Below are 20086 nucleotides of genomic sequence, written 5' to 3'. Positions count from 1 at the left end.
GGGTCTGGCACGCACCTGGTTTTGTGGAAATTTCCACAAAGGGAGAGGGTGGGGTTTTTCCAATCCCAAGAGACCGCATTCATACACAAGAAGACAATCTCGTCGCTTCTATCATTTTCCGTCACTCGTGTTTTCCCCTTATTCTTTGCTAATAATGAACATTTCGATTGAACTTAACGATGGTTGTTCACACGTGGTTCCTTTTGTTGTGAGGTGTAGGTATTTTCTTTTTTTATCATTCTTGGGAGGGGAAAGAAGAGTAAAAGAGGGAAAACTTATTTAAATAAACGAAGGGCACGTACGCTCAGCATCCACAGCAAGCCGTCTTTTACATCAGCATCGTTGATTATCATCACTTGCACTATCATCAGGCATCACTCGGATAATTTTGTCCTTTTTTTTATAAACATTTAGAAACACGATCACCATCACTCGAGATAAACACGTAGCAGTGGCAGATCCAGAGGGGGCGCATGAGGCGCACGCCCCCTTTATTTATCGTGGAAAAAAAAAAATAGAAGTGAAACCCGGAAGTGGCACCAGAAATATTAGTTGCGCCCCTCCCCCCTCCTGTACAGAATTCCTGGATCCGCCCATGCCTGTACGAAAATAAATGTCAACAGACAAAGTATCAACAACCTCCCTGACAACCACATAAACATTACCACAGAGCACACCGAAGCGGCTGGCATCAAACACCCTTCGAAATACTGCAGCAAAGCGCGAAATCGCCGTTACGAAAATGCATGTATATATACACAGTGCGAGGCAATTGAAAGATTACCTTTAAATATTTCAGAATATGAAAGGAACAAATAAAGTGATATGAAACGAAAGAAATCGTACACCAAACGAAAGGTATAACGACCTCCAATAGGCCCTTAGCCGCAGCATATCAATAAACATGACGTATAAGCACACAGAATATGCGTGTTTCGGATTCCTCCCTTCTATATTTCTTTCCTGAACTATTCCCAATGCCCGAATAAAATAATGACTAGTTTGTTACACTGATTTCTTCTTCTGAGGTAAGGAAGTTCGTTCGTCCGAAAACAAAAGGATTGACACTCCGAAGGTTTGCTAATCGGGCAATGCCCCCCCCCCCCAAAAAAAAAAAACAAAAACAAAAAACAAAAACAAAAACAAAAAACCAGCCCACAAAATGCTCGTTAATCAAAACATTGGTTAATAATGTTAAAGACGATAATAATAATAATAATAAAAATAATGATAATAATAATAATAATAATAATAATGATAATAATGATAATAATAATATAACAATAGACAGAAATAAAACAATATATGGCCCCCTATAGCAATTACCCGCAGCATGATTACATTTTCGAATCAACAAACATGGATAGGCACAAGGAATATGCGTGTTTCGGATTCGAAATAACGCCGTAACCATCGGAATAGCGCACCCGTTTTCTTTTTTTCGGAATAATGAACACCACGGAAATGAATAAATGATTTCAAACTAAGAATCCATCGTAATTCTTGCCTTAAAGATTTTCCTCCCTTCTATATTTTATTCCTGAACTATTTCCAATGCCCGAATAAAATAATGACTAGTTTGTTACTCTGAAACATGGTGTTGTGAGTTAAGGAAGTTCGTTTATCCGAAAACGAAAGGATTGACACTCCGAAGGTTTGCTATACCCATCGAACAATGGGGGAAACAAAATAATAGTAATACATTTTATTTTCACACTAGGTACGAACATCTACAAGGTGTAAGGAATTTGCGTGTTACGGAACATTTTATCACTTTCGCATCAGCGAACTTTACGTGCATTGGGTACTACAAAAATGCCTCCCCCCCCAAAAAAAAAAAAAAAAATGTATATATAATTACACCAACGCTTGAGCATAACAACAAACAAGCAATCAAACAAACAAATAAACAACTTAAGATTTAATCTCATAGCTGCTTTGAATATTTCACGTTCCGTCTGCATGACTGTATATATACTTCTTTTCAGAATTATCTCTCGCTTCCCGCTTCACAACTAGGAAATAAACGATGTCAAACTACAGGTATATAAGAATTAAACTTATTGTCTTACTCTGAATATAAAATTCATTATTTCAAAAGTTCGTTTATCCTTGAATACAACAGGCTCGATACTACAGTACTCCGAAGGTTTGCTAATCCGACAATAACGCACCTATCCAATCACAAACATTCGTGCATTTTCGAATTATGAATCATAATTTGACTATCACATTTACGAACATCTATTTTTCGTGTATATATCGATAGGGAAGTCGCGTGTATCTGAATGTTTCATTTTCGTCCTAATGAACCTTATGGGTGCATGGGTACAACGAACATGAACCTCAAACCCCCCCCCCCCCAAAAAAAAAAAAAATAAAATAAAAAAAGAAAGAAAGAAAGAGCCAAGTCAAACTAAGAATCAGTCTGAATTAGTCGCTTTGAAAATTCCACGTACCGTCTGAATTATCTCTCTGTCCAATAAAGAAATAAACGATATCAAACTAAGAATTAAACTTATTGTCTTGTTTTGAATATTACTTTTTTTTTTTTTTTTTTGCTTTTCTGGGGCCCGTTGCATAAAACTTACCATTGAATTTCAATAGTAACTACCGTCAGCATCAATGATTATAAAATTTACCGCTGATTTAAGACTTACCGCATAGAAAGGAGCGGTAAGTCCAGCGGTAAGGGTTTTATGCAACAGGGCCCTGATTCAATAAAAAAACGGGCAATGTAACGCGCAATTGCTGAAGAAAGAAAATATATTTAATGACCAAATAACGGCGAACAAATCCTTCTAATTTCTTTTTTCCTCTTTTTGGGGGTTAATTTTCTTTCTATACTCAAATGGATTTTACGTACACGCAATTTTAGTGAAACCATTTTCTTTTTGGTCGGCATTCTACGATAAGGTTCCTGTGGGTTCCTGTGGGTTCACCCTCGCCAAAATTGCGTGATTTCTCTTAAATACTATGAACCCGAATGATCTCTGATTGGTAATTTAGTCTATTTCATGATCAACAGTTGTTTATTTTCTGCTTGTAAAAAAACAAAAAACAACACGTGAACAATTAGTAGGCCTTATACTGGGTCTTGTCATGTATCGTACATCTCTGTTTCGCTCTGGGGGGCGTTTCATCAACGAGTTCGTCGGAGTTTTCACCGACGAATTTGCTATCAGCCAATCAGACCAAGGATTTCATTAGCTTTTAACAGTTGTCAGTGTAAATCCTTGCGTCTGATTGGCTGATAGCAAATTCGTCGGTGAAAGCCTCCGACGAACTCGTTGATGAAACGCCCCCCAGCCGAGCGAGCCATGCCATGGCAATTGCGACGCACATACGGCGCACTCGCCTTTCCCACACGTGCACATTCCCTGGTTACATGCAGCCCGCATACCAACATGATGTATCAGGTGACTTACAAATGCAGTGAATAATCTGCTAACGGTGCCGTACTTACAGCTAGGGTAAGGGAAACTAAAACTTTTACAAATTGCTTCAATGAAAACGGCATCGATGTATGTATACATGTTACCATTCTTAATAGTATTATGTGAATCAGGTGAATTCCACGCCTGTCTACTGTTCTCATTCCCGACCGCTGTGCTACTACTAGTACTTGTTGAGTCTAATCTTGCAGTGATTCTTGCCGGCTAGCGGCTGTGGATGTGGCCACTACACACACACGTGTGTACTGTATTCCATGTGCGCCTTGGATCACGGACGCTTTTAACGAAATTTGGACGAAACTGCCGAGCTCCGAACACGCATTTTCCGAACGAGCAACGCATTTGCCGAACGAAATTGAGCGGGCGGTCGTGCGTGAAATGCGTCCACAAAGCGTCAGAATCGTTGCTACTGGATCGATAACGAAATTTCGTCCAAATTTCGTCCAAATTTCGTTGCTACTCGATCGATAACGAACTTTCGTTGGAAAACGAAATTGACGGAGGCGTTTCTTATTGCGCGTACTGTATGTATTCCCTGGGAGTAACTCACCCTCACACTGAGCCATCTCTATATGACCAAACTTACAAAGCAACTGGCAATTGTATACAAGTTGAGCATGATGACATATATCCATAGATAGAGTTTGAAAATGTTGTGACCAAATTAAATACAATGATTAACATTTTTTTTTAAATCTTCTAGGATACTATTGGAGACATTTTTTCAAATTTATATACAAAAAGTCTCACCTGTACAAAAAAACAACAACAACAACTTATGTATAGAACTATCATGATTTGAATGAGGATAGAATTGTATGATATATCAACTGGCTGACTAAGCTAACCTCTTGCAAACAAAAAAAATATCATCATAGATTTGGCATCCCACAAAATATTGCTGTTATAAAACTGTATAATTGCATGACTGGCTAAAAGCTGAGAATTGCTTAAAATATTGTAAATCAAAGACTCAAGAGTACAATCCCACATTTCAGTGCATGGTTTGCGACCACTCAGCATACAGGCCACATCAAGCCAAACATGTTCATCTTCAAATGATAATTCGGTCACAACCACTTCTCACCCTACCACGTTCATTTTTTGCATCAAAAAGAGTGAATTATATTCTGTATTAATATAATATTATATGATCCCCTTTATTCATACTTATTTCTTTTTTCTTTTTCTTTCTTTCTTTCTTTTTTTTTTTTTTTTGGGGGGGGGGGGGGAGAGAAAATGGCCTATCCAAAGCAACTCACAGGCTGTAAAGGGATGGCATTGTTGTTGTGGCTGAGATTGGGCTTCAGGTTTCCAACTTTTTTATTGTGAGATAATGAGAAACCTCTTCTAAATTGTGAAAGAGCATATTACAGTTCTACAAGAGGAATTCAAAGTTTATTTGATGAAAATCGGGTTTGAAATGGCTGAGATATCCAAAACATAGCAATCTGAATAAAGGTGGGACTTACCTTTTATTAGGATCACTTTGTTTTACCTTTAATACTTGTGGATATAATATCTCAGCCATTTCAAAACCGATTTGTACTTTTAATACTAGTGGATATCTCAGCCATTTCAAAACTAATTTTCATCATATAAACTTTGGAATGCCTTTAATATGTGTTTTTTAATAATTCATAAAGTGATTTCTGATTATCTCACAAAAAGTTAAAAGCTGAATCCCCATATATCAACTACAACTATACCAGCCCTTTCAGGCCTAAGTAGAATTTTGAGAATTTCAGTAAAAGGAAAATCACTGCCTATGGTCATATTTCCTACACATAGGGCCTACATTATATGATGCAACAAGAGCCACTACCATGAGGGCTGGTTAGATTTGAATGAGTTGGTCAATTAGGGCCTAAATATTTGAAACTGGCTTATTGGCTGGTTAAAGGGATGGTATAGTATTGGGGCAGAAGAGGATTGGGCTTTTAACTTTTTGTGAGATACCAAGAAAACACTTGTGAAATAGTGCAGAGCATACCATTCTAAGAGGAATTCAGAGCTTATTTGACGGAAAGCAGTTTTGAAATGGCTGAGACATCCAAAAACAAAGTAAAAAAAAAAAATGATCATAATAAAAGGTGGGTCTCACTTTTTATTAGGATCACTCTGTTTTGGATATCTCAACCAGTTCAAAACCAACTTTCATCAAATAAATGTTGAATTCCTGTTGGAATTATGACATACTCTTTCACATTTCGTATTTAAGGTTTCTCATTATCTCACCAAAAGTTGTTTTAGAAACATGAAGTTAGGTCTCAACAAAAACTATATGATCCCTTTAATCTCATATCATCAAACCAGATACAATGAACTAACAGTCTACACAACCCAATACCAATATCTACTTTGTTTCCTCATCTTGTTCTTTCTTGGTCTTCGGTAGACTCTTGATGTTTTGATTCTTCCTGTCAACATCATCAAGCACAAAAGTCTGCACAATCAACTGTGCAGAAGTGATCTGTACTTGCTATCAAAACTATACTTTTAATGTGAGGGGACATAATTGCCTGTAGACATGTCAGTTCTATTACATATCATAGGTACCCTGAAAGGTTGTGAGATACTGCTGACTCACCCCTTAAACAGCTTTGTAAGCAGGCCATAAAATTCTGACCTTCCTCAATCAGGGCAATATCATTTTTCATTTCTCGTTACCTGGGGGAGGACTAGACTTATTTCAAGGCTGTTTCACTTTTAAGCCAGCATGGGAGATGACTTGGTGAAAGTTTACATTATACACTTACATTCATTGCCAATGAACGAACACAGGAATGAATGACCATTTATGTACAGAGTTTCAGAGTTATTTTAGTGATAGTTTCTTTCATACATATATAGACTAAATTAAGAATAAAAACTGCAGAATCAAATGGATATTCAGTTATTTATCAAATGATTTTTTTTTTTGAGTTGGCATTGACACACTGAAAGCAAATTTAGGTTATGAAGATATGAAAAGAGATCTTTAGATAGAGATTCTTATCCATTTGGTAAAATTGTTCACCTCAATATAAATGAAAATTAAAATGAATTAGAAAAGCACTCTGTGAGCACAGAACTTGGTTGGCCAAGCAGTTCATTTCCATCATTATACACACATGCTGAAAATCGCTGAATTTCCCAATATAGAAGACTTTTATTACATCATCAGGTTCCAGGTATGCGGTGCCTCGCCGAGCACAGAGCGTATGCAAACCTCAAATACGCACAGCTGGAACTCCCAAGTTCATTGATCCTAACTGCCTGAAGATTTTTCTTTTTTTTAATCCTTCAAAAATCTGTAGAAATTCCTAGATCACTACCAAAATTTAATCATCTGTTCCTTGTGTCATTATCAACTTTTCCTGGAAGTTTCATTCAAATCTGTTCTCAAGTTTGGGGTCATTTTTATTGCAAACAGACAAACAAACAAACCAACGCTGATGAAAACATAACCTCCTGCCTTGGCGGAGATGAAAATAATAGTACCAAGTCCATGATGCAGGGGCAGGAGATTTTAGGCAGTAAGATATCTTTCTAATGTCATATTTTGAGGGGATTTATGGACAAATATTTCAGACCTGAAAGGCCACAGCTGTGTTCAAGAGTCTCCATTTCTGGCAGGAGAGCGGCAAAATCATTTAAAAAGAAACCTTGGCTCTAAAAGGGACCCATTCCTGAAGCACGAACTGCCCTGAATTGTGACCCCCGTCATATATCTTTAGCCATTATTGTAAACTAGTCTGGACTTCACTTAAAAGGGTGAGCGGGTAATCGTCCCTGTGAGCAGTACTTCCTGAGTGCACATAATCCCCCTCAAAGGGGAATTCCTGGCCAGACAAAAGTTGTCTGGAAGGAAAAGGTAAATAATGACTCCCCCCCCCCCCCCCCTCCCCCCCCCCCAAAAAAAAAAAGTGTAAACTTGATTAAGATTGGATGAAAATCAAGAAAGTTATGAAATTGTGAAATTTTGCTAATTTCTGCAAAGCAGTTCTTGAACAGTTAATATCAGTGTGTTGTATTTGTCATATTGTACTCTTTCTTTCCACAGTAATGTTTTACTGACCTGGAATTCCTAAGAGTTCAGTTAGAGTGGGGAATGATAGACTCTCTCTAAGTCTCTCTATTGAGTATGTAACTGAGTGAAGACCCTTTTTTTCCCTTTTTTCTCCTCCTCCTCCTCCTCCTTGATGAAGAAAAAATTTATGATACAGACTTGAACAGAGACTATACATTTTATTATTTTGCATAATATTAGCATAAGAGGAAATACTCAAATGACCAACAACACATCCAAACAACATCTGGAGTATATGCGGATACTGCTAACACAACAGCACAGGTACTGTGTGCCAGTCTGTAAACATGCATGAACTTGAGGCTGAAATGAAAGTGAGCTCTGCCAGTTTGGTATAAAATCTATCTTTTCCCAAGAAAAGGGGGAACTGAAAAACAAAACTTAAAATGCCTTATACCATACCACAAAATGGTGATATGGATCCAATTCTTATGATTGGCTAAGAACGATCATGTGACCAATTTTTCATTTTACCTACATCGTAACATGTCCAGTGGGCAGAAGATTTTTGCTACTGGAACGTGCCTGTACCTACACTGTATTTACAGTCTAGCTCCTATTTTTGTTCTGTTATTTAATTTCATATTCTGCCACTTACAATAGTTATAGAATCATACAGCCTCCAACAATTGTCTTTCTTGCTATTGCTGTCTTCTTTTTCACAGTGTTATAGAAACCATGAAGAAAATCAGAGACATATCTGTGTGGGGCTTCATTTTGGGCAAAAAGGGAAAAAGTTGATATGAAAAAAAGAATGCAATCAGCAAGAGAAGCATATCTATTGAAATGATTTTGATTTATGATGATGATTTCTCACCCATAGAATGCATTTTCCTTTGAATTGGCATTTGAATTAAAAGGATTGGAAACATTTGATATTTTACAGATACAAAAAAAAAATGTATCAAGAGGGAAAACTAACAAAACATAATAAAATCAAAGGGAATGAGAAGAAAAGGTTAGTACTACTAGACAATATTCAGAAAGGAAGTTATTTAGTGGGCTACTAAGGAAAATAGGATGAAAACAAAAGAGCAAAGATAGGAAGGAAAAAAGATATCATATAAAGTAAAATATAATATTTTAATCATGATATTAGTACAAGAATACTTAAAAACACAAGAAAAAAAGCCAAATTGTGAATACAGAAGGGAGAAAGAAAAACAGAAGAAACAAAAGACAAATCGAGCTGATGAGGAAAGAAATAAGTTTTATATGGGCCTTCAGAATGGGATATGACTGACTCAAAGAGTCATTTAGAGAAATGAAAGATAGAATTTAGAAAAGAATAAATGAATGAATGAAGTGAATGAATTTATAAATAAATAAATAAATACATAAATAAATGAATGAATGAATGGATGAATGAATGAATGGAGAAATGAATGAATGAATGAATGAATGAATGAATGAATGAATGAATGAATGAATGAAGAATTAATGAATGAATGAATGAATGAAGACATTAATGAATGAACGAATGAATTAATGAATGAATGAATGAATTAATTAATTAATTAATGACTAAATGAATGAATGAATGAATAAATAAATAAATGAATGAATGCAGTTATGAATAACAAAGACCCCTCCCCCCCCCCCAAAAAAAAAAAAAAAACAAAACAAATAAAGAATAAGATTCCGAAAGAAAATGTGTAACACAGAACCTCAGTGAATATCAGGATAAAGGTATCATGCATGGGATGTACAGAAGATGGGACAGAGAAAAAGTAGGATGAAGTAAAAGAGAGAAATACAACATGTATGATACGATGAATGAAATTTTAAAGTTTTAAACTCACCAATCAGATGCAAGCTGAATGTCCTGGTGACCAGTCGCTGCTTGGGCTTTCTCTCTATCAGGGACAAGACAAGTATAAAAGCAACAGGGTTAAAGGTCAAAGATCGATGATGATGATGATTTCCTTTTCTCTCTCTCCCTTAATTTATTTTGTGATATGACACTGCAAACCTAGAGAAAGTTCTCACTGATAATTTCTAGATTGGCATGGTATGTCACTCAGTCAGATTTCTGTACCATCGCATGAATGTCCTGGAAACTATGCAGTTTTATTTTAAAAGAATGTAGTAAGGTCTGACTCTCCCCTTGTGAATAGGGACTTTTCGATTTCTGCAGTCACCTACAGTTGCTGTCTGCAGTGACTGTCTTGTACCCAGCACTAGGTATGCGCTGAGTAGCGAGCAACAGATTTTTAGACGAGCTAACCCACTTTTCACAGAGGCTGGTGATACAAATTCCATTCACCATTTACTTTCAAGTTTTGAAGTTTTTGTTCTGACAGACAACCACATGAGATCAAAAAGGCTTTCACTACAGTCAACACCTTGTGTCAGCTGAGCAACAACAATTCTCTCACCCAATGCACTGGCTGCTTTAAGGGATGCAATTGAAGACAATACTTTTTTATGAAGCGGGATATGGAGCAGGATTGCCTACTTATGGCAAATAAAATGCACATAGAGTACAGCAATAAATGAGGCTCAGGACTACGGGGCCAGCTTGTGCATCAGTCCTAGATACTTTGTGGGTGTGAATAGGGTGGCAAGCTTGGACACACTTGCATGAACACAAAAAGAACCTTTCATACATGAAACTTCACACATCTTGGCTCAAAATGCCATCAACGTTAGCACAATGGTCACACAACACACAACTTGACAAGGATTATATTTATCATCTGGAAGAATTTTGTCTGCTTTTTCCTTCCTTTCTCACCCTCTGTATGCATACACTGTATTCTTAAAGTGCATCATCAAAATTGAGTTGATATAGTATCCTAATAATATTGAAGAATTTGTCACATGAACCTAACATGAGAAAAGGAACAAATTAGAAGATTTGCCCTCCATCAAGGTCTACCAGGAAGGATGGGCTATGAAGCTCAGTAAGTTGTAGGTCTGGAATGAAGACTACAGATATGAAACCTGGACACTCCACATTAGCATCATTTTCAGTGGATACAAATAGATTACCTGCTAGTACCCTTTGTTCACTTTCTGTGGGATATGACAGTAACCAATCCATCAACCAAAGCAGATAGCAGTTGTGTTTCTTTTTCTCGTGACAAACCATCAATGACATCAAATAATTCCCCTATAGTACAAAAAAAAAAAAAAAAAAATAAAAAAATAACATGAAGGGGAAAACTTTCCGAACTGATAATAACAAATAAAAAGATATCAATGCTATTTAAAAGAAAGCATTGGAATAAGGAAAGCACTTTTCTTTAACTGAAGAAACTGAGCAAATTTACAAATTTTTAATTGTGGTGACTGCCCAGGTTTATTACCGTCTGTTTCATGATGACAAAAAAGACAGAATGATGATGTTACTGAAATGTCCAGTTTCACAAACTATTCTGAGGGTGTGTTTATCTAACAATTTTCTGAGGCAAAATCATGATCCTCAACGCGTTTTAGCCATTTTCAGGCAATAGATAAACGCAACCATGTTTTCAATCATGTTTAGAAATATAATGTTGATTTGAGATGCCATTCAAAGGGCATTTTGAAAGGTGTTTGAGACCATGATCACTTTTCTGAGATTACTTTATAGATAAACGCATTTTAATAGTTCATAGCTCCGACCAGCCAAGGTCAACTTCCATGCAGTATACACCCGCTTGTTACAACACGGACCTCAGCTGAACTCTGCTTCCCGCGCACCCCTGGATCCGCCATGAACAAACTTGAACTACCAACATTGGATGTTAACTCATAGTATGAACTCAGCTATAAATGTCACTTCTAGTTCTAGAGAAGAAGATTTTTAAACACTCCTCATTTTTTTTTTTTTTTTTTTTTTTTTTGGGGGGGGGGGGGGGGGGGGCATTTGAATAAATTGAGATCCTATCGCCCCAGGGATACTACCTGCTATATCCATCATGGGGTTTTTAAGGAGATGAAAATTTAAAAAGTTTACGCACAGCGGACAACGAACAACGGATGCCAGACGAAGTGTGATTGCAATAATTCACCTTCAAGAGCCTTCAGCTCAGGTGAGTTAAAAAATCAACAACTCAAAACAGAAAGGGGATAGATTGCTCAATGAGCAGGACGAATCTATCATGAAATCTTTGAAGGCTTCCGTGGTGGTAGAACGTTGGGTGGTAGAAGGCTTCACGGTGCACCACGTATTCTTTCTGGAGCATGTGAGTGGCCCTGAATAGGCCCTACCCAATCCCGACGTTTCGGCAAGCATGTTCTCGCCGTTCTTCCCTTGAGAACGGCGAGAACATGCTTGCGGAAATGTCGGGATTGGGTATATAGGCCCTTTTCAGGGCCACTCACATACTCCAGAAAGAATATGTGGTGCAGCGTGAAGTCTTCTACTACTCAACGAATCTATCATATCAGTGAACCTGAGAAGGGAGAAAAGCAAGGACATGTGACTCCCGTGGCTTGCAACCAATGCTGTGCGAAACGAGCTCAATGTTGCTTAATTTTCTCCTCCACAAACTCTCGGAATCGATGGCAAAGGCTTCACTTCCTCAATTCATCCTGTTAAAGCCAGAATGGATAGTCAAGCTTTCACTCACCCTAAACAAGCTTGAATGATTTTGATGTGCTACATTCATCACAGACTACAGAGTTTTTACTGCACGGTATGTAGGGCCTATAGACAGTGCTACCTGCTCAAAACGCAGCTCTGATCAGGTGTTGTACACACAGACACCAACATGCACGATGCAATTTTTGTGTAGTTGTTACCTCCAACATGATTATAAATATATGGGACTAGTGCATTACACAGTTGTCCTTAGAACACGGAAGAATATGCCTTGAGCAGTCTTTATACTACACATCTCATGCATTCTCAATTGTTATTAAAGCTGCAAGGATTTTTGAATGTTCACTGAACACCTTTTTTATTTCATTTGTTTGTTTCTTCCCACAAAGCAGGTTCAATGTTGCACAAGTTCACTTGAAGTTAAAGTAGCAGTTGCAAGAAACAAACAAACAAACAAAACAAAACAAAACAGGCTTCATGCATGTTGTAATCTTATACCTCAACTCACAATTGACGTCATACAATATCTACAAATGGGGAAAGATTGTCTGCTTGCCATTGCTTGGGGAAGGGAGTTACTTTATTCCTTAGTGATTCTGAGCGAAAATTCACCCACCTCACTATTATAAAGGGAAAGCAAGTTCTGAGCATTAATAACCCATGAGGACTGGCTGACTTTGCTACATTAAGTACCACGTGTAACACTCATCTCCCCTAGGTACAAAATTGTACAGTACCTGCCCGAGTATAATCGGGACTAGTCTTCAAGAGGTTAAATTTGATAAAATTTCATGACTTGTCATTGCTTGTCCAATCTTCAACTACATATTCTCTGAGTTTCACTCAACACTTCAGTTTACTTTTACAGGGAGAATTGATAATTTCCTTTGGCAGCCATGAATTGAACAATCCACGCAGGAAGAGACTTCATACAATGTATGAACACTTAATTAATCTTCTTTGTGAAGACAATTTTTGCACTTCCTGCCACGATGCACTCCGAGGATTGGCGTTTTCCCAAGGCATGTGCCGATCGGGCATGGACCCCATCAGACAACAGCCGTTCATAGCATGATCAATTTACACTCATTGTCACATGACATGGTCCCCACGACATGACGACTCCCATCATTCACCACTTACAATGCTATTATGTATTACTCACAAGCCAGTGATGAGAGGGTTGATCAGACACAGTCGAGCTACGAAACATGGGCGCCAGAATCACTTTAACTCTTGCTATATTCATGTAGGTTAACATAGCTGCTTTCACGAACTGGGCGGGCCACACGACTTCACGTTTTAAACTCTATGAGAAAATTGATACATCAATTGTCTCATAGCCAATAGGCTTTACAAACCAACAATATTCGCTGCAATTATACACTGTATGTAAGAAAATGTTTTTAAAAAATTGATCTTTGCTCATGACAATACAGGCAATACGCCACATGCAAAGTTTGTACTAGTTTAATAATCAAACAAACAAAAAAAAAACACAATAGGAAACACCTTTTGAGTTTTCTTCTGACAAAAAAAAAATTATATAAATGTTTTTTTTTTTTTTTATTCACAGATTTTGCTTTATTACATAAGCATGCATGAAGTGTACTCATTTATTAAAAAGTTATTCAGCCTAAATGTATAACTCTGTATTTCTTCAACCTGAATATATGTTTACTTACACAAATTGGATAAAGCAAATCATACAGTGTATGGTACCATTATGGTACATGTACATTGTATTAATTTGCTGTTTGTAGTTCATACAAACTAGCAACAGCTTGCCGGACAATAATCATAAAATTGAATCTGTGGTCATGACATACAACTGATAACTGCAAATTGTTTCTATCTAGATGTAGATTACTTTTTATAGGCCTTAGGTATTCATTGAAATTCAAAAGAACTTGAAATACAAAACTCCTAAATTTGTAAAGATCTTCCTGCTGACCAAGATACAGCTGTATAGACCGATTCGGGTTCGTTGAGGGCAGCAAACAGTTTGTGGCACTGGGCGCAGCCATTAGCTCATTACGCGGTGTCTCAGCCGACCCCCCCCCCCCCCCTCCTCTCCCCCGCCCCCCGGGCAACATGTTTATCGCGCACTTGTAACAAAGGTTCGCGCACTAAGCAAGCGTCCGTGCACCCAGTACGAGACGCCTATTGGCTAAAACAACCATGCATCAGTTTTTCATTCCATGCGCGGAAGGGGGTGGGGGAGAGAGGGTCGGTTGAGACACCGCAGTAATGGCGCTGCCCATGCCAAAAATACATATAGCTCGTCACAGAATCGGTCTATAGGCATAGCTCTACAGCTCTTTGACAAAAGGCACATTTTACCATAATTGCAGATGAAACATAAACCAAGCTTCAGCGCTTCAAAATAGTTTTAAATTGTGAGTTAGGGATAGAAACAACCTATGTAAAAAAAAAAAAAAAAAAATTGTAATCAGTATAATTAATGCTATGTATTGTTAAATGTACAAAATTAGAACAACACTGTATTTACAATAAATTTGTCTCGAGAAGTTCTGGCTACATGGTTTATTGAGAAAAATAGCAATACATCTGTATCTCCATATATTTTAGGCTTTATTGCCAAAATTCTATATGGTAGGATATTTTGTAATACAACTATAAACCTGCACATATTCAACTAATGTGATAGGAAACTTGAACATTTTTAAAATCACTCCTCCCAGAGGTAAACAATACCTTTGTGCTCTTCGTGATATACTGTAAGATTATTTTTGCCTTATAAATGATATGACTCATGGGTGAATTGGTACAATGTAGGTTGGTGGATCTGCATGACATGGAGCCCACACAAAAGAGACTATAAAATAAAATTTATTTCACTCTTTTATATCACAACAGTTTTTGCCCATTTGTTTGACATTACCTTTAACAGTTAAGTACAAAACTTGTACATGCATGTATGTGTATAAATACACACTCATTTCCATTGATTACAACTGTAAATATTGTGTGGTATTAGTTGCAGTTTCAATACAATGTAACCTAACAGCCATCACAAGTAACATTGAGTTTTTACAGCTTGCGAATTGTCTGTATAATGGCCTTGACATGCTAATAAGTATTGCATTTCTCATGTGACCATATCCTATAATGCAAGAATCTTCAGTCTATTGAAGGAGGCAGACTTAATCAGAAGAAGAAGAAGAAGAAGAAGAAGAACATTGTAAAATTGTAAACTATAGCAAGCAACTTGACAGCAAGTGGTGACTTCCTGGCAATCTGGAGAATAATGTTGAAATCTCCTTCAAATTTAATCTGCATTCACATTCATCCTCCTTTTTGCTGGTTTCCATAAGTGAGAATATCTAGTCTCTCTAACAATGAAAGAAAACATACATGTAGACACACCTCCCAGTGTTGATATTGTTTATGATAATATTCAAATGGTTAACACACAGTATGTCAAAAAAAAAATACAATTGGATTTAAATAACATCCAATATGATTAAACCATCTGAATGCTATACTTCAGGGTCTTAAAATATGACAACTTAGCTCTATTTTGCAGAAAACCCCATTCAATTTGGTTAAGTGGTTGCAGAGAAATGTGGATTGTTGTAAAGCATATCATGAGTCTGATTCTTCCAAGTTTAGCACTTGGATGCTCTTGGAACTGCATATTAATGTGTAAACACAACAGACATAACTTGTAGGGAAGGGATTCCTGACATGCTCTACAAAAAAATTTCTCTTTGACCTCTGAAGCAAATTGAATGGGGTTTTCTGTAAGATGTAGTTAGGCAATGAGTTACGGTTTCATACCCTGAAATTGTGTTTGGATTGATTGACTACTTTATTAAAGTTAATGTTGCGGAGAGTACCGGTGTAATTTTTTTCGGGGGACATACGGTATTATATACTGTATCCCTACATACAGTTCATCTTTCCCATCATCGTCACTCAGTCTGTGTGTATAGGTTTGTTTGTGTTTCCAGGTTAGCATGCCTGTACAGTGACGGGAAGATTGTTAATGGCCCATTAACGATCGCCCTGTCACTGTACAGGCATACTAACCTGGAAAAATTTAACTGCACATTACTTGAATACATATAATGAGACCATTCTGAAGCAAATAATTTTCACACCAACAATAGAAAACTTGTAATGTACATGTACTCTTAAAGGGGCTGTACAGTACTGGTTGAGGTGGGGATTCATATTTTTTACATTCCTAAGTGAGATAAAGAGAAACTTCTTATGAAATATGAAAAACATGTAATTTTAGGAAGGATTTAACGTTTATTTGATGAAAATTGGTTTTCAAATGGCTGAGATATCCAAAAAAGTGTTAATTTTAACAAAAGACAACAGGCCACAACTTTAGTAGGATCTCTTTGTTTCACCTTGTTTTTGGATATCTCGGCCACCTAATAACCGATTTTCATCAAGTAAACTTTTGATACCCCTTAGAATTGCATGCTCTTTGACATCTCATAAAGTGGTTTCTGAATATCTCGCAAAATGTTAAAAGCTAAATCCTCACCTTGACCAGAACTGTACACACCCTTTAAATGAATCCAACAAGGATTGGAACAAACATCCCCCAGCATTCCACTGATTCCACCTGATCAGTTTAATACTAGCCATCCCCTTTAAGAACATAATTATTTTTTTTTTTTTTTTGCTTGGTACAGTAGAATAGAATGTATTCTTAATAATTGTTTTACTTGATTTAATATTAACTGGTATTAAAGCAATCTTGCTTCAAAAGTCTGTATTTCTTTTGTGTAAAGACACAGGGGACATGTACCATGTATTGAGAAAGTCCACTGAAGCCAATTGACATGGTGTGTATTCATGAGCAACTTGTATGTGTAGTCCCCCCCCCCCCAATAAATTTCTAAGTACACCTAATGTGTTTTGTGCAACACTGTGTAAATGGGCATGATTCAGATTCGAGCTGATTAAAAAGGAAATGAGCAATCCAGAGAAATGCGAGCATGATGTCATCTTCACGATGTAGATCCATACAAGATTCCACATCCAGAATGAGCAGACATCACATTTGACACACCCATAGATCTAGTCTCGTTTCCATGCAATTTATGTCAAACAAAAATGATGCATGTACAAACTTTAGACTCCTATTATTATGTTAATTAATATATACTGCAACATTGATTTGAAAAATGTCATAATCAACTTATAGCCCTGCTTCAAATATTTCCAATCTTACTCATGTTTTAGTGGGTAACCTGAACAAAAATCAATTTTGAGGAAACAGAACCAAAGCAATAAAACAGTCTGCCTATGATATCAGGGCTCGACACTAACGGTGGCCCGGTGGCCCGGGGCCACCAAAAACGCGCGTCGGGCCACCAAAATTTCAGAAATGAAGATTTTGGTGGCCCAATCGGGCCACCAAAAAGTCGGATAATTGCCTTTACTTTTGTAGATGGACAGCGGTAACAATCGGCTCCGTAAGATACTAAAATTTAATGTCAGATGTTTGCTTTTTATTTTGGAAATGAATAACGGTAATATTCGACTCCATGTGATATTAAAATAAGTGTCGGATGTTTGATTTTGCGTTCGGAAATGAATAAGGATAACATTCGGTTCCAGAAGATGATGAAATAAATGTGGAATGTTAGCTTTGACGTTCGGAAATGAATACTAATAACATTCAACTCCGTACGATGAGAAAATAAATGCCGGATGTTTGCTTTTTATTTTGGAAATAAATAACGGTAATATTCGGCTCCGTATGATACTAAAAGAAGTGTCGGATGTTTGGTTTTGCGTTCGGAAATGAATAAGGATAGCATTCGGCTCCAGAAGATGATGAAATAAATGTGGAATGTTAGCTTTGACGTTCGGAAATGAATACTAATAATATTCAACTCCGTACGATGAGAAAATAAATGCCGGGTGTTTGATTTTACGTTGGAAAGTAAATAACAACAACATTCAGCTCCAGAAGATGCTAAAGTAAGTGTCGAATGATCCCTTTGACGTTCGGAAATTAATAAACATGATATTCAACTCCATATAGATAGTAAAATAAATACCGGATGTTCACGTTCAGGTGAATAATAAGAATAATGTCTCATGTTTGCTTTTATGTTCGAATGTATATAGCAACAACATTCAGCTCCGGAAGATGCTAAAATAGATGTCGGATATTAATTTTGCTCTGACGTTCGGAAATGAACAACAATAATATTCAACTCCATATAGATAGTAAAATAAATACCGGATGTTGACGTTCAGGTTTGAAGTAAATAGCAATAACAGCTCAGCTGCGGAAGATGCTAAAATAAATGTTGAATGATCCCTTGCCCCTTTGACCTTCGGAAATGAATAACAATGATATTCAAACCCGAATGATGATTAAACAAGGAAAAGTAGAAATTACGCGGTGCGTAACATATGTCCCCGCCGGAAGTAGCATTTTGTAACAAAATGTGCAATATAGGTAAAAAATCAAGGTCAAAGGTCAAAGAAGTCAAAGGTCAAAATTCTGTGTAGAAGTTTTGAAGCCCTCACCTAGTGCCATCACATAAAGCAAATGGAATCGAAATTGGGTTAGAAATGGCGAAGGAGTAGCATTTTGTAGCCAATGTACAATATAGGTCAAAAATCAAGGTCAAAGGTCAAAGAAGACAAAGGTCAAAATTCTGTGTAGAAGTTTTGAAGCCCTCACCTAGTGCTATCACATAAAGCAAACGGAATCGAAATCGGGTTAGAAATGGCGAAGGAGTAGCATTCTGTAGCAAAATGCACAATATAGGTCAAAAATCAAGGTCAAAGGTCAAAGAAGTCAAAGGTCAAAATTCTGTGTAGAAGTTTTGAAGCCCTCAACTAGTGCAATCATATAAAGCAAACGGAATCGAAATCGGGTTAAAAATGGCGAAGGAGTAGCATTTCGTAGCAAAATGTACAATATAGGTCAAAAATCAAGGTCAAAGGTCAAAGAAGTCAAAGGTCAAAATTCTGTGTAGAAGTTTTGAAGCCCTCACCTAGTGCCATCACATAAAGCAAACGGAATCGAAATCGGGTTATAAATGGCGAAGGAGTAGCATTTTGTAGCAAAATGTACAATATAGGTCAAAAAATCAAGGTCAAAGGTCAAAGAAGTCAAAGGTCAAAATTCTGTGTAGAAGTTTTGAAGCCCTCACCTAGTGCCATCACATAAAGCAAACGGAATCGAAATCGGGTTAGAAATGGCGAAGGAGTAGCATTTTGTAGCAAAATGTACAATATAGGTCAAAGGTCAAGGTCAAAGGTCACGACTGAAATTCTGTGTAGAAGTTTCAAAGCTCCCATGTAGTGCTATCATATAAAGCAAACAGAATCAAAATTGGCTCATAAATGACAGAGAAGTAGCAAATTGAAGATTTTGATCACACACGGACGCACACACGGACACACGGACGGACGGACGGACGGACGGACGGACGGACACACGGACGGACGGACGGACGGACACACGGACACACACACGTACGGAGCCCGTTTCATAGTCCCCTGCTCGAACTCGTTCGGCGGGGACAATAAATGTCGGATGTTTGCTTTTACTTTCGAAAGTACATAGCAATAACATTCGGCTAAGGAAGATGCTAAAATAAATGTCAGATGATTGCTTTTACGTTCGGAAGTGAATAGCAGTAATATTCTGCTCCATACGATGCTAAAATGAATGTCGGATATTTGCTATTACATTTCGAAAAGAATAACAGTAACTTTCAGCTGCGTTTGATGGTAAAATATTTAATGCCTGATGTCTGCCTTGACGTTCAAAAATGAAAAACAGTACAATTCGGCTCCGTACAATGCTAAATTGTCAGATAAATTATTCATTTCACTTTCGGAAGTGGACAGCAGTAACATTCGGCTCCGTACGATAATAAAACAAATGTTGGATGTTTGCTTTTTTAATTTTAAAATGAATAACGGTAATATTCTGCTCCGTACGATGCTAAAATAAATAACAGATTATAGCTTTTACATTTGGAAATGATTAACGGTATCAATCGGCTCAGT

At 37.1% G+C, this 20086-nt stretch overlaps 1 protein-coding gene across 1 annotated transcript in view; it reads right to left on the bottom strand.

Moving 5' to 3' along the window:
- LOC139711924 (ubiquitin-associated and SH3 domain-containing protein B-like) overlaps window positions 1–20086 on the bottom strand; it is a 54575-nt gene that overhangs the window by 19934 nt on the left and 14555 nt on the right. Inside the window, exon 2 of the mRNA XM_071623769.1 lies at window positions 9330–9383. Coding sequence (XP_071479870.1) covers window positions 9330–9383 — 54 coding nt within the window. The remainder of the gene's footprint in view (window positions 1–9329; window positions 9384–20086) is intronic.

Source organism: Diadema antillarum, unplaced genomic scaffold (assembly GCF_040938485.1).
Source record: "Diadema antillarum isolate AM-2024a unplaced genomic scaffold, OU_Dant_1.0 seq00001730_RagTag, whole genome shotgun sequence".
Classification (NCBI taxonomy): domain Eukaryota; kingdom Metazoa; phylum Echinodermata; class Echinoidea; order Diadematoida; family Diadematidae; genus Diadema; species Diadema antillarum.
The sequence above is the reverse complement of the archived record's forward strand: the minus strand, read 5'-3'. Positions and strand labels throughout refer to the sequence as shown.